The 28,000-nt window shown below is 38.6% G+C and overlaps 4 protein-coding genes and 1 pseudogene across 15 annotated transcripts; 2 read left to right on the top strand and 3 right to left on the bottom strand.

Annotated features, from left to right (window-relative positions):
* Nucleotides 1-468: 468 nt before the first annotated feature.
* Nucleotides 469-8,946, bottom strand: LOC103439192 (uncharacterized). Its single transcript, XM_008377738.4, has 9 exons — nucleotides 8,621-8,946; nucleotides 5,746-8,433; nucleotides 5,557-5,660; nucleotides 5,358-5,427; nucleotides 3,475-4,284; nucleotides 2,614-2,816; nucleotides 1,947-2,070; nucleotides 1,381-1,587; nucleotides 469-1,193 (listed from the first exon to the last, which is right to left on the bottom strand). Exons 1-9 carry the CDS (start codon nucleotides 8,774-8,776, stop codon nucleotides 1,050-1,052), a joined length of 4,506 nt encoding a protein of 1,501 aa, XP_008375960.1. The 5' UTR covers nucleotides 8,777-8,946; the 3' UTR covers nucleotides 469-1,049.
* A 917-nt stretch (nucleotides 8,947-9,863) lies between these two features.
* Nucleotides 9,864-16,664, bottom strand: LOC103439193 (E4 SUMO-protein ligase PIAL2-like). Its single transcript, XM_008377739.4, has 16 exons — nucleotides 16,355-16,664; nucleotides 16,195-16,267; nucleotides 16,024-16,089; nucleotides 15,766-15,831; nucleotides 15,593-15,675; nucleotides 15,092-15,143; nucleotides 14,932-15,003; nucleotides 14,313-14,380; nucleotides 14,169-14,217; nucleotides 13,982-14,066; nucleotides 13,798-13,899; nucleotides 13,593-13,644; nucleotides 12,914-12,965; nucleotides 12,064-12,180; nucleotides 11,123-11,974; nucleotides 9,864-10,877 (listed from the first exon to the last, which is right to left on the bottom strand). The coding sequence occupies exons 1-16, from the start codon at nucleotides 16,555-16,557 to the stop codon at nucleotides 10,179-10,181; spliced, it is 2,691 nt and encodes an 896-aa protein (XP_008375961.1). The 5' UTR covers nucleotides 16,558-16,664; the 3' UTR covers nucleotides 9,864-10,178.
* A 774-nt stretch (nucleotides 16,665-17,438) lies between these two features.
* LOC114825462 (ethylene receptor-like) lies at nucleotides 17,439-18,962 on the top strand (annotated as a pseudogene).
* Nucleotides 18,963-21,105: 2,143 nt separating this feature from the next.
* On the bottom strand, nucleotides 21,106-22,399 carry LOC103439243 (pentatricopeptide repeat-containing protein At3g50420-like). The gene is made up of 2 exons (XM_008377786.1): nucleotides 21,529-22,399; nucleotides 21,106-21,455 (listed from the first exon to the last, which is right to left on the bottom strand). Exons 1-2 carry the CDS (start codon nucleotides 22,397-22,399, stop codon nucleotides 21,106-21,108), a joined length of 1,221 nt encoding a protein of 406 aa, XP_008376008.1.
* An 89-nt stretch (nucleotides 22,400-22,488) lies between these two features.
* LOC103439245 (uncharacterized) lies at nucleotides 22,489-27,119 on the top strand. 12 transcript variants are annotated; one of them, XM_070823538.1, is made up of 9 exons: nucleotides 22,489-22,635; nucleotides 22,713-22,804; nucleotides 23,403-23,994; nucleotides 24,615-25,094; nucleotides 25,262-25,322; nucleotides 25,407-25,510; nucleotides 25,659-25,738; nucleotides 26,529-26,721; nucleotides 26,863-27,119. In XM_070823538.1, the coding sequence occupies exons 1-4, from the start codon at nucleotides 22,489-22,491 to the stop codon at nucleotides 25,014-25,016; spliced, it is 1,233 nt and encodes a 410-aa protein (XP_070679639.1). In that variant the 3' UTR covers nucleotides 25,017-25,094; nucleotides 25,262-25,322; nucleotides 25,407-25,510; nucleotides 25,659-25,738; nucleotides 26,529-26,721; nucleotides 26,863-27,119. The 12 variants fall into 12 exon arrangements, with proteins under 12 accessions (XP_070679639.1, XP_028960545.1, XP_070679643.1 ...); XM_029104712.2 differs by having other exon boundaries at nucleotides 23,403-23,655; nucleotides 23,734-23,994; nucleotides 25,407-25,663; nucleotides 26,479-26,721; XM_070823542.1 differs by having other exon boundaries at nucleotides 23,403-23,655; nucleotides 23,734-23,929; nucleotides 24,615-25,019; nucleotides 25,407-25,663; nucleotides 26,479-26,721.
* The last annotated feature ends 881 nt before the right edge of the window (nucleotides 27,120-28,000 follow it).

A 28,000-nucleotide genomic window follows, 5' to 3' on the forward strand; every position in this document is an offset into this window, starting at 1 on the left:
TTTATGGTTGGAGACAAGAAAAATTAACATGCTATTATTGCTTAAAGAGGGCGAAATTGTGAGATAGAATTTGAGTACGTAGGTAGGCAATATGCTAAAGGACAAAATACCATAGATCGATATTCAGAGAACACACGCATGGATCTTTTAATGATACAACTAAGCATGTACAAGTACATGCACACGCTTCTTTCTATATAGTCATATCCAATTATATTTGCAACGATTATGGGACTTTGTATGTATATGGAAAGCTACCGGTTCATCTCATTATGGAATGTATGTTGTAAAATTCATATAGACATTCTCAATCCTAACCACTCATTTCAGATACATTACATGAGTCTTGTTTCTCTTGGTCCAGGATACCTGCGGTCACTCGGTGTTTGATCTTAATTCAACAGTGGACGAAAAAAATATAATAACAAAAGTTAAATGGTCACCGATTATTGAATAGAGATCGAACCGTGAGTGAATATAATTTTTTTATTTTTTTTTGTTTTATTTTTTATTGTAGAGACCATGTGCACACCTATGAGGCTTTAGGCTTTGTGTTTCTTCAAGCCCTTTGGAGGGAATCGAGCTAGGGCACGATGAAAACATCTCTGAAATGGGCTGGGCTAATAAATCCGAAACCTGGGTCACAGTAATCTGTACATGGAAGATCTCCTAAACCTAACCCCGAAAACACTTTCCGAGTAATCGCGCTTCTCTTCCCCTTGTACCCAAAAAATTAATATGAATAAAATGATACAACATGGCCTAAACAAATCTAAGTTGCTGGAAAACGGTGTAACAGGTTTTACAAGCTTCGCATTATCGATGCAGGCACGAGTAAGAAACCTTCATTGTCATAGAGCTTTGAATTAACTGTGAGCAGAATGACGACGACGTCAAGGCAGATAACTATTTGTATCCATCAGTCAGCTTAAAAAACTTATTTCTCACTGAGACAACTGGTGCTGAAAATACGCAACCAACGGATGCCAACTTTGAACTTTCATGGACAAGACTTCCTCAATCGTGTCCATTTAAATTCGAGAGGATGCTTACAAGGGGAAACTGGCCAACTCATGGCCATGCCTAGTAAGAAGTACTTTCCGTGCACCAACCCATTCTAATCGATAGGAGAGGTCAAGATTGTGAATCAATAGTTTCATATTGTCCGCCTGACTCAAACCCTTTGCGCTTTCCTACCACCCAACAGAAAAGGGACGGTAAAACAAGCAGTTTTGCAGAAGAAATATTTGGAGAGTTCACATGGTCAAACAGAAATAGATAAATGCCTCAAGAGAGATGGTAACAAATGTAAATGTGAGAGGGAAAATCGAATTTAACACAACGCAGAAATATCATTTACGTTCCACGTAGGAGAGTTACCTGAATATTGGCAGGCCTATCATGTCCCATAATGCTTGCCATTATGCTTGACCTAGAAGAATTAGGTGAGAATCCCTCCCAGGGAGGAACAAAGATCAATTTTGTGCACTGGACAGGAACTAAGTTCCGACTCAATTTCTCCCACCACGCCGATCCCAATGACCACCATCTGATCATTAATCCATGCTCAGAGAAAGCAACCAGCCCCTGCAATTGGATATGTTATTATAGTAGAAAACACAATTGAACATCCTCGTCCTTGTGTATAGATATGCTAAATGGTTCCACATGACTCCAACCAAACGCAATATGGTTAATTATCAATAGTAAAAAATAAATAATGAAAATTGATTTACTTGACTAAAGTAGGTTAATAATTGCTTTGACCAAATCTTTTAAAATCATACTGCTTAGTATTCAATGATATGAAATAAAGAAAATGATAGGTCATGACCTGAGGAGCCAGTGTAATGTTCGAAGCATAGTCTAACATGTACCAGGCCGATAATAAGGGCATTGATTAATAGCTGAGGAAAAAACATTACTTTTCAATTAACACAATGTACCTCTCCATCCGGGGAAAAGCCCAAAGCTGAAATGGCGGTAACTATCATCATTTCTGAACTGGGTGCAAGCAAATTTGGAAGTCCGGGAGGTCCACTTGCATCCAAAACTTTTATCTTCATAACACTACATTGAAAAAACCATACACAAAATTGAAGTAAGCCAGCACAAAATCGAAAGGCAAAAACATCAAATATGTTCATATATTCTGCTTAAAGAGATAAGTGCACAACCCCAAAAATAGGTTGAAAATTTATATAAATATAGCTATTACAAGGCTCTTGCACATACTAATAAATTCTTCGATTATTTATAGCCTTCATATGTTACCTAAGAAAAGATTTGGAAAGAGACTCTTAAGAAAAGACTTGGACTACTTGGATTTAACGAAAGACATGACACAAAACCGAGCGCAGTGGCGTTCTAGGATTCATATAGCCCACCCCACTTAGTGGTATAAGGCTTTGTTGTTGTTGTTGTATATGTTACATAATCACATATGACGCACAAACTTGCACTTGCACACAAACACATGTATATGTATGTGTGCATTTGGCCAAGAGACCGGCCCAACCCCAACTGCCAAAGCTAAAGTAACATAGATGAAGTGAATGTCACACAAGTTTCTTTGAGGCTTTTTCTTAACTATATAATTCTATCCTTAAATACCTTTGCATGTCATAAACCCGAATACTAGCATTGTTTCTCTCTCCAATCACATCCCCAACGGCCAATTTGGTCCATGTATCATTTAGAGCTACCATTGGGAATGCACGTACAACTTCCCTTAATGCAGTCATTGAAATTTGAAAGCAAGTTTTGCGCATGACTGAGTTGCTCGGGTCCACAGTTTGTAAAATGAAGTCAATTACCTACAAATATGTCCCACTGTCATATAAAATTTGACAAATGAAGCATAAAAGCATGAGAATCAAACTAATTAAAATAGAAAGACAGAGCCACCTTATCCCAATATACAGATCCCTTCCCATTTCTTTCCAGCTATATTATTTCCAATTGCATAAGAAAGAAATCAAGACTCCAAAAGAAGGTTTGTTCATAAGACAACTAAACACAGTTTTCATATGCATGATGAGATATGAAACCATTTATTGACAATGACATTTAAGTTGGTTATTTGACAAAAAAGGAGAATATGAACTTCTTTATTCAACAGGTGTGATTACATTTGTAACCAAAATAAACCTATTAAACTGGAATAAAGATAAACTGGACCATGACTAATCACCTATGACTTAGGTTTAATCATCGAGAAAAGGGAAAAGGATGCGAGCACTTTATAAATACTTTCAATATCCCGCCATCCTCTGGTCATACCCATTGTGCTAAATCTAAAACAATCATAAAGGCCATTTATCTCTGACTCAACATACATGGATGGTGTGATCCATGTATCCTTATGGTGCTCAATTAGATTATTTTCTATTATTTTCCTGTAGTTAAGACTGTTAGAATTGCTGTTGAAATTGAAGATGGACTGTCTTGCCCATTAAAATTGGCAACACAAACCTTATCAAGGTATTGAGCCAAGTATCTTGGAGAATTACGCACAACCCTGATCAAAGTCATAAGAGATACTAGATGAACAGGGGAATCAGATGCAGTAGACCAGATTTGGCTTTCCATAACAGTTAAAAACCCCGGGACATCAGCCACAGCTAAACTTGGTAGAAGAACACCAACCAATATCTCTCGAAGGCCAACCGGTACAGCCAAATTTTGTGAGGCTGAGTTTGCAGATGGACCACTTACACACTCTATCTGGAAATATATATCCCCAATCAGACGAGGTATTTCTGAACTAATGCACTGTTTCCATGTACTCTCCATACCTTCAGCAAGGAGCTCTGCTGCAGTGGAACTATATTTCTCATTCATTGCCATAACCAGCTTCATTAATGGGTGAACAACAAGCATGGCAAGACATGGCTTTACAAGACTAGGGTACCAAATAGCCAAAGCCGCTGCAACAATAATATGAGATGTCATCGCATCTTGGCTTGTCCCCCCAACACAAGAAATCCAATCTTGCATCTCAAATGATTCTAGCCATGCAAGAATATTAAATTCTTCAACCCTAGAAATCCCTTGTGGTTCTGGCAGCTGTTCGGAATACAATTTCTTAGCCAATGTTTCTTCTACATGTGAATTTACATGCCCATTCTCTCCAAGTCCACATAGAGCACTCAGATTTGCGAAGCCACTTTCTTTTTTACTACACAGTGGAACTGGAATCGCTCGTGAAGCAGCACAGTGGAATAGAGAGCGTGCAGCCATACGTACATGTTCACTTTCATCTTGCCAGAAACTCACCAAAAGCTGAAAAACAAGAGTGTGCATAAAAGGTTAACCAAAAACAAAATAGGTTGTCATTTCAGAAGTGAATAATGTGATGTTAACCAGGTTGCTGCTGAATAATAAAACAAGAAGGTTAATCAAATGGGCATCAAAAGTTCGTCGACCATACCTTCTGCATTTAACATGTATTTCTCAGTTGCAAAAGGACAGCAGAAATTCTGTGGATATATGGGGGGGCAAAACTGATAGTTCCGGTTTGTTAGTATTTCCCATCTTGTCACCGACTAAAGAAATATCATGTGTCCATTTAGCAGTTTAATCACTCCATGCCTATAAATAATAGTGTCTAGCTTCCATTCTACTGTTTTCTTCTAAAACTTTAATGTCAATTGTTTGAAAGAAACCGACTGCTCTGTACCCTTTGGTAAAACAACCAGGAAAAAAAGAAAATCTAAAACAGAAAAACTCACCCAATATTTATATTAGGAATATACATCACTAAATGCAGCTTGAGTATTTATGGGTGTGTTTGGAGGAGCTTCTACAATGACTGAAAGCGCTTTTGATGAAAGTTCTTTTGAAACCAATCTTTAGTAATAATGCAAGTGAATCCTGAAAAATCACTTGGAAGTGCTTCCTGGAAGAAGCACATAACTGGTGCTTCTTCCAAAATGCACTCCAAGTGCTTTTGGAACCCAAAAAACCTTTCACCAAAAGGCCCTTCAGTCATTATAAAAACACTTCTTAACGAGCCCTATAACTGTTATATCCTTAGGTGGTGAGTCTAGTAAACCATGTGCTTTACCCTGACCACATTTTTTGGACATTATGTGTGGGTAAGATTACTCAACTATGGGAAATCATTACCAAGTAAAGAAAATTGTACGAGTAATTACTGAACTTCGTGATTTACAACGACCTCATTCTCAAAACCGTTATTCTGGAAAACGAAAGGAAGGGGATTGATTTAAAGCAAAAGTTTCAACTAAGTTTAGAAGCATATCCTTTGCCCCAGTAATGGGATAAGGGAAATGAAATATAAGCATTAAGCATTTACATTCAGAACAATCGGCACCATAGCAGAAGATACCAACCTGGAGTAAAGGTGGCTTTGTGTCTGGAACTTTATCTGCAAAATTCCTAGTATAAAATGCTGCTAGAGAACTGCCAAAAAAAATATCAGACAAGAAAGACGCAATTACAGCATGTTTACATGATTTTGGGTGCAGCCAAAGAAGTAAAAAAAGAATAGACCATTACACTTCACATGCAGAAAACATATTTTTGGATCACCTGCTGTCATTTGAACTAGTGTGTGACAAGCTAATCATGCGTTGAGCAAGGGAAACCATTGTGAGTGACCTCATTGCACAAAACTCTGACGACATTCTCCAAAGCTGAAATATTGTTTTCAATAGAAAGTTTAAAAGGTGCCAAATAAGAAAACATGTCTCAACAATCAGTGCAGTTCTTCAAAAGTACCTCAAGATTTGCACTCAAATTAGGAAATGCCAATGTCAAAGACCCTTTGTCTCCTTGAAAACCAGAAGCTACAAAAAAGTTATCTGGTCTCTTCAGCTTCATGTCAGTTATAAGCATGTTATCGAGCTCAGAATCCACATTCCATAAGTGTAAAAATGCCAAGCTAAATCGAAGTAAACGATCTTCAAGCGTTTTAATCCATACGTTCTCTTCTGCAGTGTCATTCGAGGCCCCGTGCACACCAGAACCATTCGCTACAGGAATGTTGTGGGGACTTGGTGTCTCTGATGCCTTCCCCTTCACATGGTTAAGCTCTTTCTTGTTATTCCCACTTGCCATCAAGTCATCCTTGTGATAAGGAAACACTAATGATGCAAGGTCAAAACTCAGAGCAGCAATTCCAGGAAAAGGGCAAGAGCACTTGATCGGATGCTTGCTGCCTTGAAGGGTTGTTGGATGAGATGGAAATAGTTTTTCAGCACTACTAACTCTGGAAGTATTGGACTCAACCACAGTACCAGGCACCAAATTTGAGGAAGTGGCCAATTTGTCTGAATTATTCAGATGAGTGTGAGTAGAGATCCCTTCTTCAATGACTGGAAGAAGCAGTGAGGAAACTGAGGTATTCACATTCAATACACTACCAGATGTGGAATTTATGCTGATGCCTTTACAAAAATGGTCAAACATTGAATGAGATGCTGTCCCTCGGAGGACCCGCTCTCGAGCACCTGTCTTTACGTCCCAAATGTACAAAATATCAACAGCATCAGTTCCTGAATGGTTTCGGCACAAGCATGCAATATAACCTCTTCCACCATCCCATACAACTTTTGCAGGATAGCTGGGATGTCCGGAAAAAATTCTCTCTACTCGCAATGTCTCGAGAGAAGCTAGTACAACACATGAATCCTCCCCAACTGAGAGAAAACAATCACTCCAAGGACGGTAGGTATGAGCTGGGGGAAGAATTATTTGGCGCACTGGACACACATGTTGGTGCATGACTGTGATGAGATTTCCAGTTTCAAGATCCCATATGCGAACCGTGCAATCCATGCTTCCAGACACCAAAACTTGATTGAAACTCCACCCTTTGGCAAAACCCACCATCCTATGTGCTGCCAAACAGAGTACAGCACCCGTGTGCCCTGAAAAAAGCTGTCTGGATATTTGTGGCTTCACCTCACCATCATGTGAACTCCCACCAAGAGGAGCTAGGCCCTCAAACAAATCAAAGCGAACAACCTCTATTTCTCCACTAAAGAAGCCATAAACAACAGCGTAAGGAGCAAATAATGTTTCAGAAATAACCATGGAAGAAGACACAACTCCTCTCTTACTACGTAAACCAAGATTGCCATTATCTACACTATTTACACTTCCTGAGCTAGAAACAAAAGATTTTGAAGATGGTAGTTTGGTCTCCACGTCACCTGGGTCCTCAGATTCATTACTTGAGGTAAAATTTGTATTCCAGTCAACACCTGCTCCGTGCAACTTGAACCATAAACCCAAATTCCTGTGGTCATCGTGTGCCCGACATGCAGACCAGATTGTAACATGGGGTTTCCACTGTAAAGGTTCTTCAGAACTAAAGCAAAGTGATTCAATACGAAGAACATAATTGGCCAATGGAATGAAACGAATTGATAGTCTCACATCAAGAGGATGAGAGGCAGCAGGGATCTCACAAAGAGGCTCGCAGTTAAACATATCTTTGGAATAGGATACCAAGTAAACAATTGAGTGACCTTTGTTATTCCAAACAGTAAATTTTCTTGAAAATTTTTCGTTGCATTCTTGGGTATTTGGCAAGTTTCCAACGTTTTCAATTTCAAGAAACATTCCTCCCACCATATGTGCTTGAGTGGAATTACTTTCTCCACAAAGGAGGTTGTCCACAAATGAAACGTCTCCAATTGTAGTGCCACTGGGCAATAGTCTAAATATGCAACAACTTTTTAACACAAAAGCAATAATATTTCCAGAGGTTGCAATAGACATTACATGTCCTCCCTCGCTTAACCCCTCTGCACAAACAGTCATTTCAAACTGAGAACTTGTATGCAAACCAGCCCCACCCTCCCTATCTTGGTGTAGGTCCTTAGGTATTGAAACCAACTGTAGCCGACCAAATGAATCCGCCATCACTACAGAATCCTTCTCCTGATCCTCGGTTGCTGAAACTACGTCCATAAACTTCAATGACCCAATAGACAAGTTTCCATGAAAAAGCGTTTGGACAATGGTAAGAGTATAGGAGTCAACAATAACCACAGTGCATTTGGGGGGTCTCTTATACTGAGACTCTCTATCCCCCAAAACATCCCCTGCTTCACTTGATTCAACCGAATGATGGTCCAACAAATGCACAGTATCAACAAAACAGCAACCAACACATACATAACGCGGATTCGATGGCAATGTCCGAACCATGGACGGGCTGCCAACCCAAGGTGGTAACTTCCTTCTACGCCTACAATGCCCACTGCTTCTACTCCACACACACAACATTCCATCAACACATGCACTGATTAACGCGCCATGACTATAGGAGCTCGAGCTCACCTCAACGTCACTTAAAGAGCCTCTCCGCTCACTCCCCGAAACTACAAGTGGATCACAAATGCCGAGGTCGGCTATGGGAGCAGCATGCCCACACAACATAGCTACCGGCACAATTTCCTGTCCCGAATACGAATTTCATTTACTCAAACGCATTCTAAACAGTGTCATAATTATAAAAACTCTATAATTTGCATAATTCAGCTAAAAAATTCTTGTTTAGCAGATTAAACTAAGCAAACGATTAACCAAGGCGAAATGTAATTCAAGGAAATATAACAAACAAGTGGTGGGCGAGTGAAAGTACCGAGTTGGAATCGGTGGAACGGAGGTTCCACCAGATGATGGAGCCGTCGGATCCGCCGGTGTAGAGCGTAGGGGGTTGGTTGAGCGCCGCCGCGGCGGTCACGCGGTGAGATGGAGGCGTGCCTGACCATATGCAAGCAACGGATCGGCACTTCATGACTCAGTATGCCGGAGGGAGTCAGATCACATTCGAAACGCCGTCGTTTGTGGTGGCTCGTGGCTGAGTAGGCCGAGTAGGGAGAAAGTTATCAGAAGAGTGCGATCATCGACGGGCGCTCTGCTTCTCACGGACTCCAAGACTCTCGCGTAGAAAACGACATGTCGTATATCTATCATTTTCAAAAAAAAAAATTTCCTCTTCTTCTTTTGACAGATTTTCGGAGAAGTTATTTGGGAGATTGGGTGATTACAATGATTTTACTGTTGTAAAATTGTGATAATGAATGTCCACAGTAATGTAATTGTTATTATGTGTTGTTTTCAAAAAGGTCACCGTAGTTTGTTATTATGTGAAGTTTTCAAAAAGTGTAATCATTTTATTTTTTGGTTTGTCACAGATGTGGCTCTATATAAAGAACACTCTATGTGTGATTACAATCCACAGCAAAGAAAAAAAAAGAAGTGAAAGCAATAATATCAGTATCCGTCCCTTCTTCTTTTTCCTGTGATCTTTGTGTTATAGTTACAAAACTAAACATTGTAATATCTTGCATCTGCTTCTCTCCTGTTTCTAGTAAAGGTTATCTCTCTAATGTTTTTCATATTTATAACATTTACAAATCTTAATTGATCAAAATTACTATAGTGACAACGTGTATCAGTCAAATTTTGACATATTGCTTGCTCTAACATTAACGACATATTAATCAAATGCTAAAAATAATCATTTCAGCAATTGATGTAAGATCATCATGTTGTCCCATCTCAATGGTGAATGTGAATGCGGCATCAAGTGTGAATGTAATCTTCTTTAACAAGTAATAGAATAATTTACATTAAATTCATCTTACACGAATGTGAGTTCAAATTCGTGAATTCAAATTTGAACGTAGAAGTGAACCACAAGGTTCAGCTCGAGTACAAATTTTGCCATGCAGCTACAATTATTCGTGTCAGTCGCACGCACTTACCATCAAAAGCCAAAACCAAAAAAGCGTGCACGCGCAACTGAACTTGGCACTCCTCAGTTTTGAATAAGTTCAATCACTATTACAATCATAACTCAGGACTCATAACTCAGAACGTTTAGATATAAACTATCATGGATAATTAGCACCAAAGTAAAATCAGTCAACTACAGCATCATTACAACAACTAATGCAGTCAGAAGCTGCATGTTAAAATTCACAAGCCGACCCCCGAATCGTCCAATTCTTCATTTTTCGGTCGAAACCGCCCAATTCAGGAGCCCTAAATATCACCTAAAACCAGAACATTGTCCTAAATTAGCTTTACCGGTTCACCACTGAACACAAAATTGACCAACTACCTTATATACAGCAGCCTAAAAGAACCACCTGGCAGAATACATATGCCTTCGACTCAAGACAAGATCGAATCTACTGTGGATGGCTATTATTTGTTTGAGGAACCTGAGTGCTCCCGTTTGCAATCAATGTCTGTTGGGCGGCAACAAGATGTGGTGGAGCGGACAGATTTGACGGAGGTCTTGGAGCAGCTGGAGTTGGTTGGGTTGGCTGAATTATGAACTGGTTAAGAGCAGCAGAGTAAGCACGGCCCGACAGGCTTCCACGCATCCGACCTGTTGGTCGCCAGTTCTCCCCAGATGACAAATCTGGTGATCCATCAGCACCTGAAACTGCTTGCACCGTTCCCACTATGTTTCTGCCCTGCTCCATTGCTGCGGACCTAAAACCTTCAGCATTTGCCGCCAAAATTGGCCTGTTTCTCGGGGATTGATTTTGATCTGGCGTTGATGGAGACTGCCTGGACATCATAGCAGCTAGCTGCTGCTGAGCAATCATGAACCTTTGTTGGTTGTTTAAAGAACTTGATGTTTGACCAGTCCCAACTCGTACACTTCCTTGCTGGATTTGAGCCCGTGAGAGATGTGAAGATGATCCATTGGCGCTTGAAAACGGACCCACAGTCTGGGGAGTCCTTGGATTAAGAGCTTGCTGCAGATGTGCATTTTGGAACTCCATAAGGCCAACAGATGTCCGATTAGCACTCTGCATTTGACTTGGAGCTGGAAGGCCAACAACCTGTTGGGCAGATTGGCCATGACAATCCCAGTTCTGTAAGATTAATGAAATGCAATTCATTAGCTTGACAAAATGGACATCAAGAAAATATCCTTTAGATTGGAATTCCGTAAATTAGCACACGAAAAAAGTCCCTACAATGCTTTGACCAACAACCAATCAATCTGAAAAGTGTTCATTAAAAATCAGGAGTTTGAGGTTCAGGGTTCCCAACTTGCATTTATACCGGTCGCCACCAGCACGACAAACTGGACATCAAGAAAAGTGGAAGGACTAACCTGTGTTGTTTGTGAGGGAGGTTGCATTGAGGGAGGCGCGACATTTGACACTTGAGGTGGATTCATTCGGGCCCTAGAAAAATGTTGCTGCCTTTCCATATCACTACATACTGCATTGACACCATTTGCTGTAGGTGTGACAGATTGGCCAACCTGTGAAAGAAGAGAGGCACTAGGGGGAGTATTTAAACTAGTTCTTGATCTTTGCTGCAATCCTGGCGTCTGGGCGGGAAGGGCCTGAACTGCTGTTGGTGTCCTGGGTAGTACTATGTTCGCAAATCTCCCATACTCACTGCTAACAGTAGCATTTGAACTTGGCTGTTGTAACTGCAAATTATTGGAAGAAGAATATTGAGTAAGCATTGCAGATGCCACAGGATTAGTGTTCACATGGCTCTCAGTTCCTCGATCAAGCACATGAGAAATAGCATCAGTCAACACAGGCAGCTGTAAATAATTTGCAGGACCAGAGTGCGGGATACCACCATCCATTTGGGTGTCTGACCTTATACTGGAGGTCAACGAGCCATTAGGAAAGTAAATGCCAGACCAAAAGCCATCCTCTAGATGAGCAGGAACAGTTTGATTAACCCCGTTTGTGTTGCAAAGAGGTTTCACGTCTTCGGTCTCACAGGCACTCACAGTGTCCATCTCAGTATCATCCTCGGTAAGATCCAAAACAATAGGAAATGCAGATGAGATACAGGTAGATTCTTCCTGTTCAGACGTTTCTCTTTGAAGGGTCTTATCATGTGCCTGACCTAAGTCCTCACCATTCTCCAGTACAGCTTTCCATGATCCATCCATAGAGATTATCACTTCAGCGACGTTCTTTCCTACCTCTCTCAGGACCTACGGGAGAAAGTCAACTGATTTTACAATATTGGGTAAAAACATAACACAAACAGATATGGAAGAATGAAAAATAAATAACTACTTGCCTTAACCATATTTTGATCCACGCGAAGGTCCAAATAGCAGACATACTGATTACAGTGGGGGCAGCGCCAAGAAGGTCGTCTTAAATTTATATTGACATAATTACTGAAGTCGAAACACTATAGCTCATATAAGTCACAGAAAATTATATTAGAAGACTGTATTGACTACTGTTAAAAGAAAATATAACTCCATGTGCAATGACAGAATAACATCAAATTTCATCGACTACCCAAAGCTCAACAGAATTTGAATTTCAAGTTCAAGAAAAAGTAACACTGAATTACAAAGAAAACTATTTATCTATCACCTTGTTTGGTATATTTTGTAAAAGAGAAGATAAAAGAAAAGAAGAAAGGAAGTAGAAAATCATGATATTTTCCTCTGTTAGGTTTAAACAAAAAAAAAAAATACTCAGGATTAAAGGACAACAAATCTAGCTCCTAATTCTCAACTTCCCCTTCAAACCTCAACTACTATAGAACATTTTGGTGGGACATAGAACAAACTTTCACTCAGCCTTTTCTATCTTCCTTACAACCCCCATAGCATAAAAGTCATAGTACTATTTTAAAAATATCAATTTGAACCTGAACTCATAAGAAATATCTCCAACATATAAACCTGAAACCATGTCACCTCAAAACAGCACATCATATAATGCAGGTGGACAAGTTGGAAAAAAAAACCTAAGGTCTCATAAAAATCAATCATGCATGCAAAATGCATACAAATCGAGGAACAATTTTACAAGTCTCAAAAGCTTGTTACCTAACGATTATGCAGGAACTTGTAAACAAATATTTAAAACCAAGGGCATCAACAGGAGAAGAAGATGCATGGAGCACTCACCTGAAGATGTTTGCAAAAATGTCCTTTGACAGGAGTTTTTATACGTGTATAACTGTTTTGCAGATAAAAACAAAAGTAACAATCAGCATCATAACAATGAAGTTTCTCACAGAAGGATTAGTAAACTTCACATTTTTTGTCCATTTAACATAAAGAAATAAACAACCAAAAAATAGACATGATATGAAACACACTTCAACCCAATAACAAATTTATTCACCAAAAGTAGGATGCATGACCAAAATGCTATTTTAATTGTTGAAATCAAAACTTAAACAAGCATAGAAGCAGCTGGCCTAACTGATGAAAAACCAAAAACATAAGAAAATTAGAATAAATGTTGTTTCAATCTTTCAGCCAAAAACCAAAAAGGTTTCTTCAATCAGAAGTTCAGAATATATGGAGTAGAAAGATCACATTAATAGGCATCAACATTTAACCTCCGATATCTTCATATGAAATTAACTCAGCCTCTCCAGATCAGATTGATAAAACATAAGCAGATATCCCACAAAGTTTTTAGCATTGACATTTCTACTTAAGGTAAATTCTGATAACACGGTTCAGGTCAAAGATCCAAGGAATACCCATTTCCAAAGTAAAAGATTAAAAATACAAGAAATAAGGTAAGAAAAATATAGCAACACTAAATTTACAAGCAACGAATGTCAAGGCATACCTTATGGGACAATTGAGAGAAATCCTTGATGGCCCCTCTATTATATCAGGATCTAATGATTAAACGAAGACAATTACCCCTTTAATCATACTATAGCATTGTAAAAAGCTTAATGCTTTGCAGAAGTCCTGATTTATATATCTATATATATAGTAAATATTGAAAATATAATCAAGTGTCTTTTGACGTTTCCCATGAAGAATACCTGAATCTGAAGGAGAGACAGTGGGCTGAGTATAATCTTTCAGTGCTGGAGTGTCAGGTGATGGCGTGAGGCTCATAAAGGCAACCACTATGATATAGTTACCTAAAAATAGTTACAGAGCTGGATGAATATGGTACAAGAAAACTACAATAACTAGACAGTGAAGACTTGCATCCAAGCTTACCATTGAACTGACCCACAGCTTGCAGAAGATTTGATCCAAACTTAAGCATTCCGGTCACTATTGAAGGCACCTGAGGTCCAGTATCCTGAAAAAGAAAGTGAAAGGCACAGGCTATTACGAAATGAATACTATGTTACAATCCAAATTCTTTCACATTTAATTATTGAGTAAGCAGAACCACACAAACCATTGTAACGTTAATCCTTCTATCTACTCCCTTTCCATTTAGCAGAAAGCTACAGAAGTAATAAAAGAAAAAAAAACAATGTTACACAACAAAATAGGAACACCTCCAACTAAACTAAAAGGATGAGAGAAAAATGAGTCATACTTCACTTGCAGCGGACTTATAATACAGGCAGATGTCTCTAAATTATCTGTTTGTGCTACAAATAATCGCTTGAGGCAAACAGAAAGAGTGAGATCCAGAACAACTTCTCCAAATCATAATTCCATGTATTAAAGGAAAACAGTGTAAAGTAAACATTTAGAACAAGGAGAGAAACCACCACAATTATATAACCAAATAATAAAAGCTATGGTGACATAAATTATATGTATAGTTATTCTGTAATAAGCTAAATAACGACATACTTCTTAGATAGACATGGATAACTAGGATGCACTGAGGATGAGATCAGCCGTCCATATCAAATCTAACAACTGCTAAGACCTAAATTAAGGACTTGTGCCCCTAAATGTTGTTAGATCAGACATGGAATATGAAGATGCATCTCACTCAATACTATGTAAGATGGGGAATAAGCATCTAGAAGGAGACATAAGCCTCCATTAGACCAGATATGAGGTGTATAATGTGTTTGCTTGTGTACGATGTATGACCGCAGATGTGAGAATTGCATACATGTAAAAAAAACTACGAGACTCAAGTACTTACAAACACTCCAACATTGAAACTAAAATGGCATCTAACTTTAGAAGATGCTTACAATTTTTTCTTGCGGAGAATACTGTGTAGTCTTCGAAATATGGAAATCAAGCACATGTGCCCCATATCCAGGCTACAACACAATCAAACATACATCAAAACGAACGCGAAAAAAGGGATATCTACAAAGAAAAAAGTTGAAAAAGGGAATGAAGAGCCACCTTGACTTCGAGAGAGGCAAGTATTTGGCCCATCTTCATCATTGGATAATACCTGCACCACAAACACAAGGAGATCTTTCAAAAGTGTAAAATTTGTGCCCTCAACAGAAGACATGGTTGATACTTCATAAAGCATGATTATTAGGATGAGCAAAGAAAGAATATTTTGAATCTTGGAGCTAAAGAAGTATTTAAACATCAACGAGAATCACAACAGAAGATGGCTAGAATGTGGGAAAAGATAGCATTTAAATGCTTATATATATGCATATACATGTCAAAAAAGCCAGGCCACATGTCATCCTATCCTTTCATTAATAAAACTTTCTACCTATTCTTAGTTAAACTCTAATTTCCAAATTCTAATATGGCATGGTGCGGGATCATTAGGTTGAGATGATATCATTTAAAAGGAAACAGCAAATAAAACTTATATCATATTTGTGTATACACAAATATGTTGTAACAAGCACAAAATTAAAGCACGATACAAGTTTCCACCTTTCCATTATTGTGTCTATTACAGAAAGAGAACAGCTAGCTCCAGTTTTAACATCCCCCAAGCTGCAGAAGCTACTCCCTATCTATAATTGCATAAGAAAATCATCAGCAACATTTACATGAAACAAATAATAATAATAATAACAATAATAATAATCAAATTAACAGAAAACCTCATTAGCTAGAGAAAAAAGTTCTTCGGTCTCCTTATCCGAAAACCATCCTGCCCTACAAGCATTCTACCAAGTAAAACAAAGTCAGCTCGAAAATTCATGCTTACATTCAAATTCTCAGAGTTAACCAAATAGCTTGAAGCAACAAGCGGATAATAAAAACATGATCATGGGCAATCCGGATATGCTACTTGGGTAAATGGGTAGCACCCGTTTTGGCATTTATTCGATAAAATGAATCGCATTAGGGTTTTATACCTTAACAGAAATCATCAGCACCATGATAGCAGCCTCCAAAACTTTATCACTCTTGCGTTGGCATATCTACAAAAAACAGGCGTTTAAAGTATAAATTTTTCACACAAAAAGAAAAGGGGAAAACTAACCGCAACCAGGAATTCACCAACTCGAAGAAGAAAAGTTCATTACCTGCTTCAACAACCCAGATAAATCTTGAGCAATCGCCGGAACCTCATTGTTTGCAACGGCATAGTCAATGCCTCTGCATTTTGCCAAAGCAATTTCACACAAAGGAAGGAAATTCAAGGAATCGAATTAGGGATTGAATAGAATGGGGAAGGGTTTTTACCTCGAAAGGGAAAGGCAGAGATTGAAGAACTCCATGGCCTCGCCGCGATAGCCAGATTTGACGTGAGACTCCAAGCGCTCGGCGACGGCGGCGACTCGGTAAGAGTTAACGAGGGAAGCGGAGATGTGCTGCTGCCCAACGCCTCCAACGTTCAGACTGATTAAGTTGCTCACCGCCTGCGGTGTTAGCGTTGTTCCGCTCATTAGCTCACACAGACACACCGACCACACCCACACCTACAAGCGGCCCTCTCTCTCCAGGCTTTTCAAATGTTATAAAAACTGCAGGAGAAATCAGAAAAAACTAAGGTTGTGGAAAAACTAAGTAAAACAAAAGAAAACTAATGAAAAGGGTTTGAAAACTTTGGGTTTGAATGATAAAGATAAAATAAAAGGTAAAGTGAATAGTACCAGGATTGACTTTTTAGTGTAAAAATGTAGTTTTTCGTTAAAGTGAACAGTACCGGTGCTTTTCGTTAAAGTTCCCTAAAACAAAATCTGCAGGACCCATTACACAGTAAATCTTATAATTTATATTTAAGAAATTTTATTTAAACTCATATAATCTCTTTTTACATCGAACATATTTTCTAAACTCATAACTCTATTAATTAATGATACATATTTGTCAATCAAAAGAGAGTGAAAACACAACTTAATCTTCTATCACACAAAAAAAGTAATGTGTAATAATGTAATTTCATAGATCCAAATTTTATTGTTTTTTATTGAACTCTCGTCTACAAATGATATTAAAATATCTCTAATATTTAAAATTTAAAAAAAAAATACCACACACAAAAAACCTCACACTCCCCCCCCCCCCGCCCCCCACGTTCTCTCTCTTCTCATTTTCTAAAAAAATATGTTCATACACACAAAGTATGTAGATAAATGCTAGTTACTTTTAATCAAACTATTAACACCACTTTCAACCCAATTTACTACTTAAATTACCTTCATAAAACCACTTCAATACATATATTTAACTTTACACCCATTTAAAAAATAAAAACCCAAAATCAATATTCTATAACTCGTTCAAGGCATAAAGAGAGTAAATTATAAGTTATACAAAGCTGGAAATGGTGCAGTTTTCGTCACTCGGATATACAGTCAAGTCAAGTTTAAATAATTGTGTCATCTCAGTGCTAATGTTCCATCCCAGCTCCTGCATTTGTCAAGTTCAAGCTTAATTAATTAGAGCTAGGTGTAAATTATATGTTATACAAAACAGACAACGTGTAGTGTAGAAGCTTTAAAATAGTTTGTTGTGTGTCAATGTTCTAGTCAATTTCTGCATGTTACTTGTCCAGAAGATTAACCGCCTTCACAGAAACAAGTTGAAGGGTTTGGATAATACTAATCTATGTTGTAGTTGTCAGCCAAAAAGCCAAGAAAATTACATCTCTAGTGTAATAGAAAAGGCGTTAATTTTATTTCTAAATCCTAAAAATTTGAAATCAAATGGAAAAAAATTGCATAAATCGATTCATACATCAATTTGAGGATTCAAAACTTCAAAACCATCATTCACTAGTAAATAAGAGCATATTTTATCTATGAGAGTGTCTTAAGAGTTTAGCTAGAATGAACTTAAGATAAATATTGCGTGATCGTAAGGTTGACCCATGAAATCAGAAGCACTCTTGATTGACATACACTAGTCGAGTTAGGTATAACTTTGGCGTTGGAAGAGTATGCCTTGTGGATGCCAACGCGAACTGGTTTAGAGAGAGCAGAATCCAGTAGGATATATACTGTACCCATTCATCTTCCTGTGATGAATCAAGTATTTAGTAGCAACGGTGCAGGAAAAATATCACCAAATTCTCCAGTGGCAAGACCTAGGCAACTTGCAGGAAATTTAAAATACAGTTTCTTTTGGTTGCTCAGATCCACATTTGAAGTAGTACCTATGAGGTCCTACGAAAAAAAAAATTTTGTTTATGGAAAGCTTCATTCTTTTGTCGATGTTTTACGGTCCATCTATTATTATTGTTGAGTCGTTGACACAGGTTGCGGTTGCTCTGTCACATGCTGCAATATTAGAAGAGTCAATGAGGGCAAGGGATCTCCTTATGGAGCAGAATATTGCGCTTGATTTAGGCAGGAGTGAAGCGGAGACTGCAAATCGTGCTCGCAATGAATTCTGCGCGTACAGGTTTGTTTCGTCAAATACTTGTTTGAATCTGTTCATCTTTTGGAAGACCATTCTGTTCATTTGAAGTTATTATAGTATATTACGTTCTCCTTTTCTGGCGTAGGTCAAAGATTCAGGATCTGGAATCAATCCTCAGGATATCCCAAAGCTGTTTACCGAATGTGCACAAACTCAGACTTCAGCTACTCGAAATTCTGGATGCGATGTAACAGCTGTAAGCTTAGTCGATGAGTTATTGCATGTTACTTCACAAGGGCACAAGGTGGTGTTCATGGATGTGAGCATGCCAGGAATAGATGGTTATGAACTTGCTGTCCGTATACATGAAAAGTTCACAAAACGTCATGAGCAGCCGGTATTAGTGGCACTTACCGGATGCATAGACAAGATGACAAAGGAGAACTGCATGAGGGTTGCTATGGATGGTGTTATACTAAAACCATAACTGATTTGTGCAATCGTCACAGAAGAGAAGCAAAGTTAACAATAACTGATTTGTGTAAACTGGTAACGCTAACTTTTCTCTATCTATCGCTCTACCTAGTTTGCAAGTTATGTGTAGTTTCCCTGTTGCTAAATTTGGATCGTATTATATTCAACCGGTTGCCCTTGACCAGATTTCTTATCTGCGAACAAATTAAGCCTCCGATCCTTTCACAACTATATCAATGTAAAACGCTGAAGTTTATGTAACTTGTTGATGTACAAAACCGACCGGAGGGGTCTTGAAACAACGTAAATCCGACCGTGAATCTGCAAGAAAGTTAAGAGCACAAGATGTATCGTGGTTCACCCCAATGTTTGGGTTACATCCACATTGATGTTGATATTGTTTCAATCTGAATGGTGAATATACAAGAAAGCTAGAGGCAGTGTGCTATCTAGCCTATTTTCTCTCTAGCCCATTTTCTATGGCCCAAGCCTTGCCCTCAATCTTGGCCTCTCTCAACGAGGAGAGTGAGGAGTCCTTTTATAGAGGGCTCCTCACTTATTACATATTTGTCCCTTCATTTATTACATAATTACATTTGAGTCATCCGAGTATTTATACGAGATCTAAATATGGAGGCCCTAAATATGGTATAAATAGTAGTCCCCCAAGTCTTCAGTCAAGAGAGTCTTTTGGCTGGAGAGTTGAAATTCAGTCCATGTGTGGGCCAAAGTAACTAGATGTCGTCCATGATTGATACTCGATATGAGGCGATGCTCAATGTGAAATGATGCTCAACTAGAAGTAGCACATGTTGCGAGGCTGCTCGGCTTGTGGCTTCTGTTGCCTTGGTTGGCTCGGCTTGTGGCGTTGAAGGTGAAGGAGTCCCTTTTATAGAATAAGGGCTTGCTTCTCAATACATAAATGATGGGCGCTCTCTAATGAAAGTGAGGGAATCCCTTTTATAGAATAAGGGTTCGCTCCTCAGTACATAAATAATAGGTCCCCCAAGTATTTTTCATGAGGCCTAGTTACGGAAGCCCAATATATGGTACATAGTGTAGTTCCCCAAGTCTTCAGTCAATAGAGTCTGTTAGCTGGAGTCAATAGAGTTTGTTAGCTGGAGACTTCAAATTCAATCCATGTATGGGCCAAAGTGGCGGTTGTTCGGAGACGATCTCTATATACCATGCACTGAAGCTTTGTAAGTGAAGCTTTGAAGTTTGAGCTTTTGTAAATGAAGCTTTTGAAGCTGATTGACATGAATGATGCTCATGAATGTTTATGTTGATTGACATGAGTGATGCTCATGAATGTTTACGTATGATTGACATGAGTGATGCTTATGTATAATTTTTTAGGGTACTGGACATACCTTTGATCACCTAGTTGGTGATAATAACGGCAGGCTGCCGAATAATTTTGGAGTACTGGACCTACTTTTGATTACCTGGTTGGTGATAATAACGGTAGGTTACCGAATAATTTTGGAGTACTGGACGTACTTTTAATCACCTGGTTGGTGATAATAGCAGCAGGCTACCGAATAATGTTGGAGTACTGGACGTACTTTTGATCACCTAGTTGGTGATAATAGTGGCAGGTTACCGAATAATTTTGGAGTACTGGACGTCCTTTTATTTTTTTTTTGCCTTCTTTACACATCAGTATAAATATATAATAATTGCTCCAGTTTGCAGAAGACAACTTAATAAAATATTCATCAATGACAGTGGGTATGGGTGTGCCATGCTTTCCACTTCCTCGGCTTTTCTCCATCTCCAGACATCTTTTCATTTTTCATTATTTTCCTCCCTTTATTCCTTGCTTTTGCCTTCTGCTTTTACTTTGTTTTTCTGCTTTGTTTTGCTTTCTTCTTTTCTCTTTTCTGCTGCATGGTCCACAAGTCCATCCCCAAGGCTCCATTTTTAGTGAAAAAGAATTCCTGTGAATCATAATGGATACCACCTCTGCCATGCCGTGATGACGATATCCTTTGAGCATTGAGTTCCAGCATTTCAAATCAGGGTCCGAGATTTCGGAAAATATAGAATAAGCAGCTTCAAGGGTACCATTTTTTGAATACGTATCTACAAGACTCCCGCAAACTGACATTTCAACATCGTGCCCAGTTTTTACAGCCCATGAGTGAATCATCTCACCTTGTTTTAGCATGGCAAGGTCGGAACAAAGCACTCAACACTCCACTGAGAGCAAAGCTGTCAATCTTATGGTCTTCCTGGCACATTTCATAAAAGAACTTAATTGCATTCTCCCCATCAGTCAATCTCGAAAAACCCATGATCATCTCAGTCCATAGAACAACATCCTTCTTTATGATGGGATAAAACACCTTCTGAGCATCATCCGATTCAGCATTTCGAAAATACATAGACACTAGTGCAGTTCCTACAAAAATGCTCTTCTCAAATCCTGCTTTTGTGACCTGTCCGTGAAGTGACTTGCCATAGTTGGAAACTAGATCTGTGCCTGTTGCGGATTTGATGACTGCAAAAGTATTCTCATCTGGTTTAAGAAACGATGTTTTCTTACTGGACAAATAAATTCAAGGCCTTCTCACCATCACCATGTTCCGAACACCCAGAAATCATTGTGTTCCAAGAGACCAAATCCAGGTTGCACATTCCCTTAAACATGCCAAATGCTACTCGAGTGTCACCAGAATTGCAATACATGTCAAACAAGGAATTCTGCAAAGCTAAATCAGCTAGCGTTTTTGAAACTATGACTCGGGCATGGATGAGTTTCCCCGGATAAAAATATCTTAATCTGTTGCAAGCAGTCAAGACCATTGAATATGTGAATTGAGTAGGAACAATTCCAGTCCTCAACATGCCATCAAAGAGAGAAAGCCCTTCCGCTGTCTCATCAATCTTCAAATTCCCAAAAATCATTGAATTCCAAGCAACAACATCTTTTTCAACCATCCCGCCAAAAACTTTCCTCGCTGATTCCAAATCCCTACAGTTGGAGTACATCCCAAGTAAAGCAGTTTGAAGATAAACATCACTCAAGAACCCAAACTTCAGAACTTGGGCATGAATCAAAGAGCCAATCAACCAATCCTCAAGAGTATAAGACGCCCGCAGTAAGATCGTGAAAGTCGAACCATTTGGCCTAAGACATTCAACTCCCATTTCGTTAAATAGCTCACAAGCCAAAATCGCACTGTTTGAGTCCCAGGAATAGGCCGCAATGAGCGCATTGAATGAAACCAGATTTCGTTGAGGCATTTTGTCAAACATCTTCCGCGAGTCCCCAAGCGATCCACATCGCCAGTACTTGGATATGACATTGTTGTACAGGTGCGGCGGGCGCGAGCCGTCGGTGGTGGTGGTAAGGAGGAGAGCGTGGAGCTGCCGCGCTTGTTTCGGCGAGGTTACGGAGGTGCATTTTTGTATCAGAGCTGCTATCTCATACGACGGTGGCATATAAATTAGTTCAACACTATTACCCGCCAAAAAAAGGAGCGTCTTGGATCTGAAGCACAACAAATTGCAATATATCACAACTGTCCCTGATGTTTCCCAATATATCACCGAACACCACAACGAGCCTTCTAAACGCTGCGTTTCGTGTCCTCTCCAGACTCTCTGACGCGATGTGCAGTGATTCGAAGCTCTCGCGGCTGTGCCGTTTGGACGACGATTTTCTCCGTCCGTACACCGTCAGTTCCGTCCACACTGCCGTATTAGGGTTTCGTTTCATTGGTTTCAGAAGCTCATTTCTCTGTTCCTTTTGCAGGAATCCGGCGTCGTTTTGGTAGCCCAAGAGAGCGAAGTTCTGGTCACTCTCCCTCAGGTTCTTCGACAAGTCAAGCTCTGGACTCTGAAAATGTCAGTTTCTCTATCTCTCTCTTTCTAGAAACTGCAAATTTGACTTCCTCTGATAAAAAGGCTCAAACTTTCCTTGATCAGGTAGTGGCGATAGGATTGGATTGTAAGAGTGATTGTATGTGTCCGACTAAAATCGTAACTCACTTGGTAATTTCCTATATATATACATAGGGAAGTTTGGTACTCCAAAAATCTCATTTTACACTCCTCCTCACAAGTGTATTTTTCTTTCTAGAAAGTTTGGAGTGTAGAACGAGATTTTTGGAGTGCTAATAACAATTCCCTATATATATATATATATATATATATATATATATGTATGTACATGTGCGTGTATATATATTTCATATGAATGAATCATATGTGCTCATTTTTCTGTTTGTAAACTTTGTATACGTTGGAGCTTCAAATTGTGCTGTTTTTCAAATAGATGGTTTTGCTGACAGTGGAGGGTCAATATGTCAAGCATCTGGCATGCAATGTTGTTGTTGCTGTGTCGGAATTCCTTGTTACAACTTCTCTGACTAGGACAAATGTAATTATAGATGGGATTTTACTGGGTTTTGTGTTTCATTTGTTAGTTCTATGTGTTTTTTAGGGGGAGCAACTGGGAAGGCTTTATCCGTTTGTTGTGTGTTTGTATGAATTTGGCTATCACTGTGGCAGTGTCTTGTTCTTCATCATGTTCTGTGGATGGAGCTGATGATCTTCATTCTGGTTCGTCGAGGTTGATTCTTGTGTTAAAGCCTAAGCTGGAAAATGCTGACTGGTCTATCACGGCTGGTGTAGTTTGGGTTTTATGTGATATAAGGAAATATTTGAAGTCAGAAGACGATGATGAACTTGTTGAGGTATTCTTTGATTCTATCAATTCCGTTCTTTCAACTGTGCCTTGGAATTTACTAGATGAGATTCATGTTGGTGCAAAGCCTGATGCTCAGAAAGGGTCCAGAGCAGATGCTTTGTTTCAAAGATCCTTGTTTCTAGGAAATTTGATTCAGTTTCTCCGTTCCATGGTTGAGCAAAGTGGTTCTGCGAAAGCTTCAGGTGGATCTACAGACAAACATCACCCAGTTTTTTCTACATTCATCACCCTTGTTCCGCAGCTTTTATGTTGGTGCCTTGGTGAGCAAGCACATTGCAGTAATTTCAACAAGTGCATCTCTCAATACTTTAGACACAAGTTATTGGTATGTGTTTGCCTGATTCCTTTCTTGAAGATAACTATTGATGTTTAGAAGATTTTAGGGATGTTGGTTGTGTATCTATGCAGAAAACCTAAGCATTACACAAAAGTTTGATGTCACAAAGCATGAAATGGATAACTGTCATGCATCTGCAGTTTGAAAATAGCTTAAGCAGCAGGCTTAGGTTTTCCCGTTTCTAATGTTAAGTTCCTGAAAAATAAAAAGCTTAGTTGAGTTGGATTGAGTAGTACCTAGACTTCTAGATCCTTCAATATTCCCGCCAATACCATCTGTATAAGTCTCAAGTTGTTGTGTACGTATGATGCTGGTGTGGTATAGGCCTTTACTAACGAGATGCTAGTCAATATCTGTTTCTCCTTTTGGAAACAATAATATCTCCTACAACATTTTCCTTTGTATTTATATGAGAATTAACATGTTCTTTTGGTGCATTACTGTTGTAGTTTTATAATGACGTTTATATAAATCTACAGAACATAATATGTTATTTGCATATTTTCCTGGGAACACGCTTCTTGACTTAGTTTATTAGATTATTACTTATGCTTGTGTTAAATCCTGACAATATAATTTGATTGCAAGTACATGGTGCAAACCTACAGATGCTTATGATCAGGCTCATTTTCCAAACCTACCCTCAGCAGTCGGTTCTTGTTTCATGGTTGCAACTTGTCCATGATTACTTTGGAGAGCTTCTGAGGCAACCCATTACTCCTCTAGAATATCAGGATGATTGCCTAGAAGGGTCTCCATTTCTATCCAATGTTTCTGATGCAGAAGTAAACAGTCTGTCTTCCCGCCATCTGCAAAGACAGGCTATTTTCCTCTTTCTGAGGTGTTCTTTTGGTTTGATTAGCTCAAAAGAAGGAACTAACAACAAATGTGCTTGTGTTATTTGGAACTTACGCTTGATGTGTGACTCAAAAACAGAGCTGGATTGTTGTGGAAGAAAGAAAGGTCTATTGGAGCTTTATATTTCTGCTTCAAGGGCATCTTCCAACTGATATGTTAGTGGACCATGAAATGTATTTTGAAAAATGTGTGACTTTGCTAAATCATTCCTCCAACTATACATTAAAGAGGTGTGACCTTTTATTTCTTCAGAAGTTGGTGCATAGTTAATTAAATTGTACTATATGTGCATCGAAGTTCTTAATGTATTTGGCTCGTGTCTATTGCTTCGAAGGATTGCATTATTCGTTGATTTGTAATCAAAATTTTCATTTCTTGGCCCTGTCTTGAACTGTAGGATGATGTATTATTCAAAGTTCTCCTGCAATTGCTCTCTGTCCTTTTTGTGCCGAAGAATGGTAAGGAATAAATATCCTACTTTTTTCATTTTTCTGAAAAGTACTTTCACGGATTCTTTTTAACAATTTTTGTGTTTAATATAGGTTGGAAAAGGAAAAGGGAGCATTTCAGGATTCAGAGGGCAATACGTTTTTTCATGTCTTATATTTTCAATCCTGTGCTCTTATTCCATCTATTTCTGTTAGAGGCAAGATGCTCATTATTTGATATTTATATAGCCACCCATTTCTACCTTGGCATGTTTCTATTTTTTAATTTCAGGTCAGTGGTCTTGGTGGGGAGGGGGGAAAGGAATCCTTGACGATATGACAGTTTGCGTCTTTTCAATTTTGCAGTTGAGGTATGACCATCAGGTGCTCCTTGATTACCTTATTTCGAAAGATACCGGAATCAGCTGTGCAGAATATCTTTTAAGGTCTTTATTCTACTAGTTATATTCTACTTCTCTAAACTTGAGAAAGCTAGGGGCCCATTTGAATCAAACAGTCTGATAACCATTTCATTTTTTGTTTTTAGCTTTCACGTTTTGGTTAGAAATAAAGAGGAAATAAGGAAGAAAGGAGAGATGGATAAGGATAGACGAAGGGTGGTGGGAAGAACGTGGAAAAAATGAATATAGAATGATACACAACATGAAAACCGAACCAAATACTGAGAAGAAATTTAAGTAGGTTTTCTCTTTCTAGTTTTTGGTTTTTATTTTGTTGTTCGATGCGCATTTCTCCGTTCTCCCTTCTACTACACTTTCTCCACATTTTTTATTCATTCATCATTCCATATACTTTGCCTCTAAGTTTAGTGTGAAGAAATGAAAACTACAAACGAAATGGTTATCAAATGGACCTTGAATTGTACTTTGCTACTTTTGCTTGTTTCAAATTCAACCCTTAAGCCTGTTTGCTGTTCTGGTGATTGTTACCTACTTTAAGCCTTATTATGGTTTTATTCTTTGATTTTTTGAATTATTGGTTAATCATGAATTGAAATGGTGAACTACGATATGAGGCAAGAACCCTCTACTCCTGAATGACCTCTCTTAACTGATTAGCAGCAAAGGAGAAAGAAAACGAATGTAGTTGACCCTAGAGATTCGCATTTGCTTCATAATTGTATTTTTAAATTTCTTCTCACTGTGCTTAATGCATTCTTTCATAGGTGCTTGCGTAAAGTGTTCAATTCATGAAGCTTATTTGTGGAGTTTTCAGTGGGTCGACATGCTACAAATCGATCATCTAAGAGAAGAAAAGTTGCATCGGATGTCTGGAGTTGCAAGAGCACTCAAAGTGGAGGAAAGTATTTTAAAGAAGCCAAAGGGTGCCTACTTTCATTGAAAAATTCGATTGAAAATCTACACCGAAAGGATCTCTTTCCTTACAATCCTAATGTTCTTCTGAACCGGTGTGTCTTTGAACTAAGTTCCATTATGCTTAGCAGTAAATTATTGAGTACTTTTACTATACAGGGTTTAATTTTACTTTCTAAACTTATGACATGTATTTTGGCCGTTTCTGCACTGAACTTCTGGCTCTTCGACTGCAGCTTAACGCGATTTCAGGAACTCTGTTTTGAGGAAAAGAAGTAAACTTCTAACTTCTAAAGGACTGAGTGGTTCGAGCTCTTCACGATTCTTTCCAGCATATATAAAGATGTTTTTCGAAGAAGTGAATGAGTAGAAGAAAAAACCTTGTAATTGAGGTAATTTAGATTTGTTGTACATAGATGCTCATTTCTCAAAATTTCCCCTAACAGGGAGAGAAGCAAAGAAGTTTAATTTGTAGAAACAATTATACACGAAATCCGAGTGACTTGTGCGCTCTGTGTTAGGGGTGGTTTCAAAAAACTGAAAACCGAAAAAAGGGGACCGAACACCGAATCGAAACTGAAAAACCGAAAACCGAAAGAAAACCGAACCAAAGAAAAAATCGAACCGAGCCTTATTGGTTCAGTTTTGGTTTTGAAGGTTTGGAAACCGAACCAAACCGAACCGAATCCCTTTACACTTTATGAATGTATGCCCGTTATTTTGAAACTTTATTGCCAAGTTTGAAACTAAGCCTAGGGCTTTTTCCAGAAGCATACTTGGTTCAATTAAGGAGGATACTTCATTAGTTATAAAGGAAAGTTTTGGAAGGCTTTGGAACTTGGAAGAGCTTATCTATCTATTTACTTTTTGAATGGATATGATGATCATTTTTCTTTGCAATTGAGGTTGTTGATAGCATAGGATTAGTTTATATGATCTTGTATATGTACAACTACCTTCCCACTTTCCCACTTTCCCACTTTCCCTTTTTTTTATTATTAGTCTAACAATGCAAGCCTCTTTTCTAAATTCTATATTAAAAAATGATCAAGTTTTAGAAAAGGGAAATTTTATTCAAACTCATTTATTCTCTTTCTACACCTAACGTATCATTTTTTATTTTGAAATTCTAAATGTGTGCAACAATTCTCTTTCAACATCCAAAAAATAAAAATAAAAAAATTCTAGCACTAGAAAACTCTACCCACCCTACTAAGGGTGGGCATGGGCTGGGCTAGCCCAAATTTTGAAGGGACCGGACCGGACTTGTTTTACAATGCAACGGGCCAGGATAGGGCAGGTATAAGGATTTTGAGATGTAGAACAGGACCTAACCCGACCTGTTTAAAACGGGCTGGGTCTACTGGTCCAATC

Source organism: Malus domestica, chromosome 06, assembly GCF_042453785.1.
Source record: "Malus domestica chromosome 06, GDT2T_hap1".
Classification (NCBI taxonomy): domain Eukaryota; kingdom Viridiplantae; phylum Streptophyta; class Magnoliopsida; order Rosales; family Rosaceae; genus Malus; species Malus domestica.

What these genes read in the sequence shown, in the direction of transcription:
- LOC103439192 (XM_008377738.4), bottom strand. Translation starts at nt 8,776, where the DNA reads ATGAAGTGCCGATCCGTTGCTTGCATATGGTCAGGCACGCCTCCATCT. An exon ending in CAAAGCCACCTTTACTCCAG is followed by an intron (nt 4,285 to 5,357) that starts GTTGGTATCTTC and finishes CTTGTTTTTCAG; the next exon opens with CTTTTGGTGAGTTTCTGGCA. An exon ending in ATAGGCCTGCCAATATTCAG is followed by an intron (nt 1,194 to 1,380) that starts GTAACTCTCCTA and finishes GTTGGGTGGTAG; the next exon opens with GAAAGCGCAAAGGGTTTGAG.
- LOC103439193 (XM_008377739.4), bottom strand. Translation starts at nt 16,557, where the DNA reads ATGAGCGGAACAACGCTAACACCGCAGGCGGTGAGCAACTTAATCAGT. An exon ending in TTTTTTCTCTAGCTAATGAG is followed by an intron (nt 15,676 to 15,765) that starts GTTTTCTGTTAA and finishes ATGCAATTATAG; the next exon opens with ATAGGGAGTAGCTTCTGCAG. An exon ending in ATAAGTCCGCTGCAAGTGAA is followed by an intron (nt 14,218 to 14,312) that starts GTATGACTCATT and finishes TTACTTCTGTAG; the next exon opens with CTTTCTGCTAAATGGAAAGG.
- LOC103439243 (XM_008377786.1), bottom strand. Translation starts at nt 22,399, where the DNA reads ATGCCACCGTCGTATGAGATAGCAGCTCTGATACAAAAATGCACCTCC. An exon ending in GTGTTCGGAACATGGTGATG is followed by an intron (nt 21,456 to 21,528) that starts GTGAGAAGGCCT and finishes ATACTTTTGCAG; the next exon opens with TCATCAAATCCGCAACAGGC.
- LOC103439245 (XM_029104708.2), top strand. Translation starts at nt 22,489, where the DNA reads ATGTTTCCCAATATATCACCGAACACCACAACGAGCCTTCTAAACGCT. An exon ending in ATTTTCTCCGTCCGTACACC is followed by an intron (nt 22,636 to 22,712) that starts GTCAGTTCCGTC and finishes TTCCTTTTGCAG; the next exon opens with GAATCCGGCGTCGTTTTGGT. An exon ending in AAGCTCTGGACTCTGAAAAT is followed by an intron (nt 22,805 to 23,402) that starts GTCAGTTTCTCT and finishes TGTGTTTTTTAG; the next exon opens with GGGGAGCAACTGGGAAGGCT.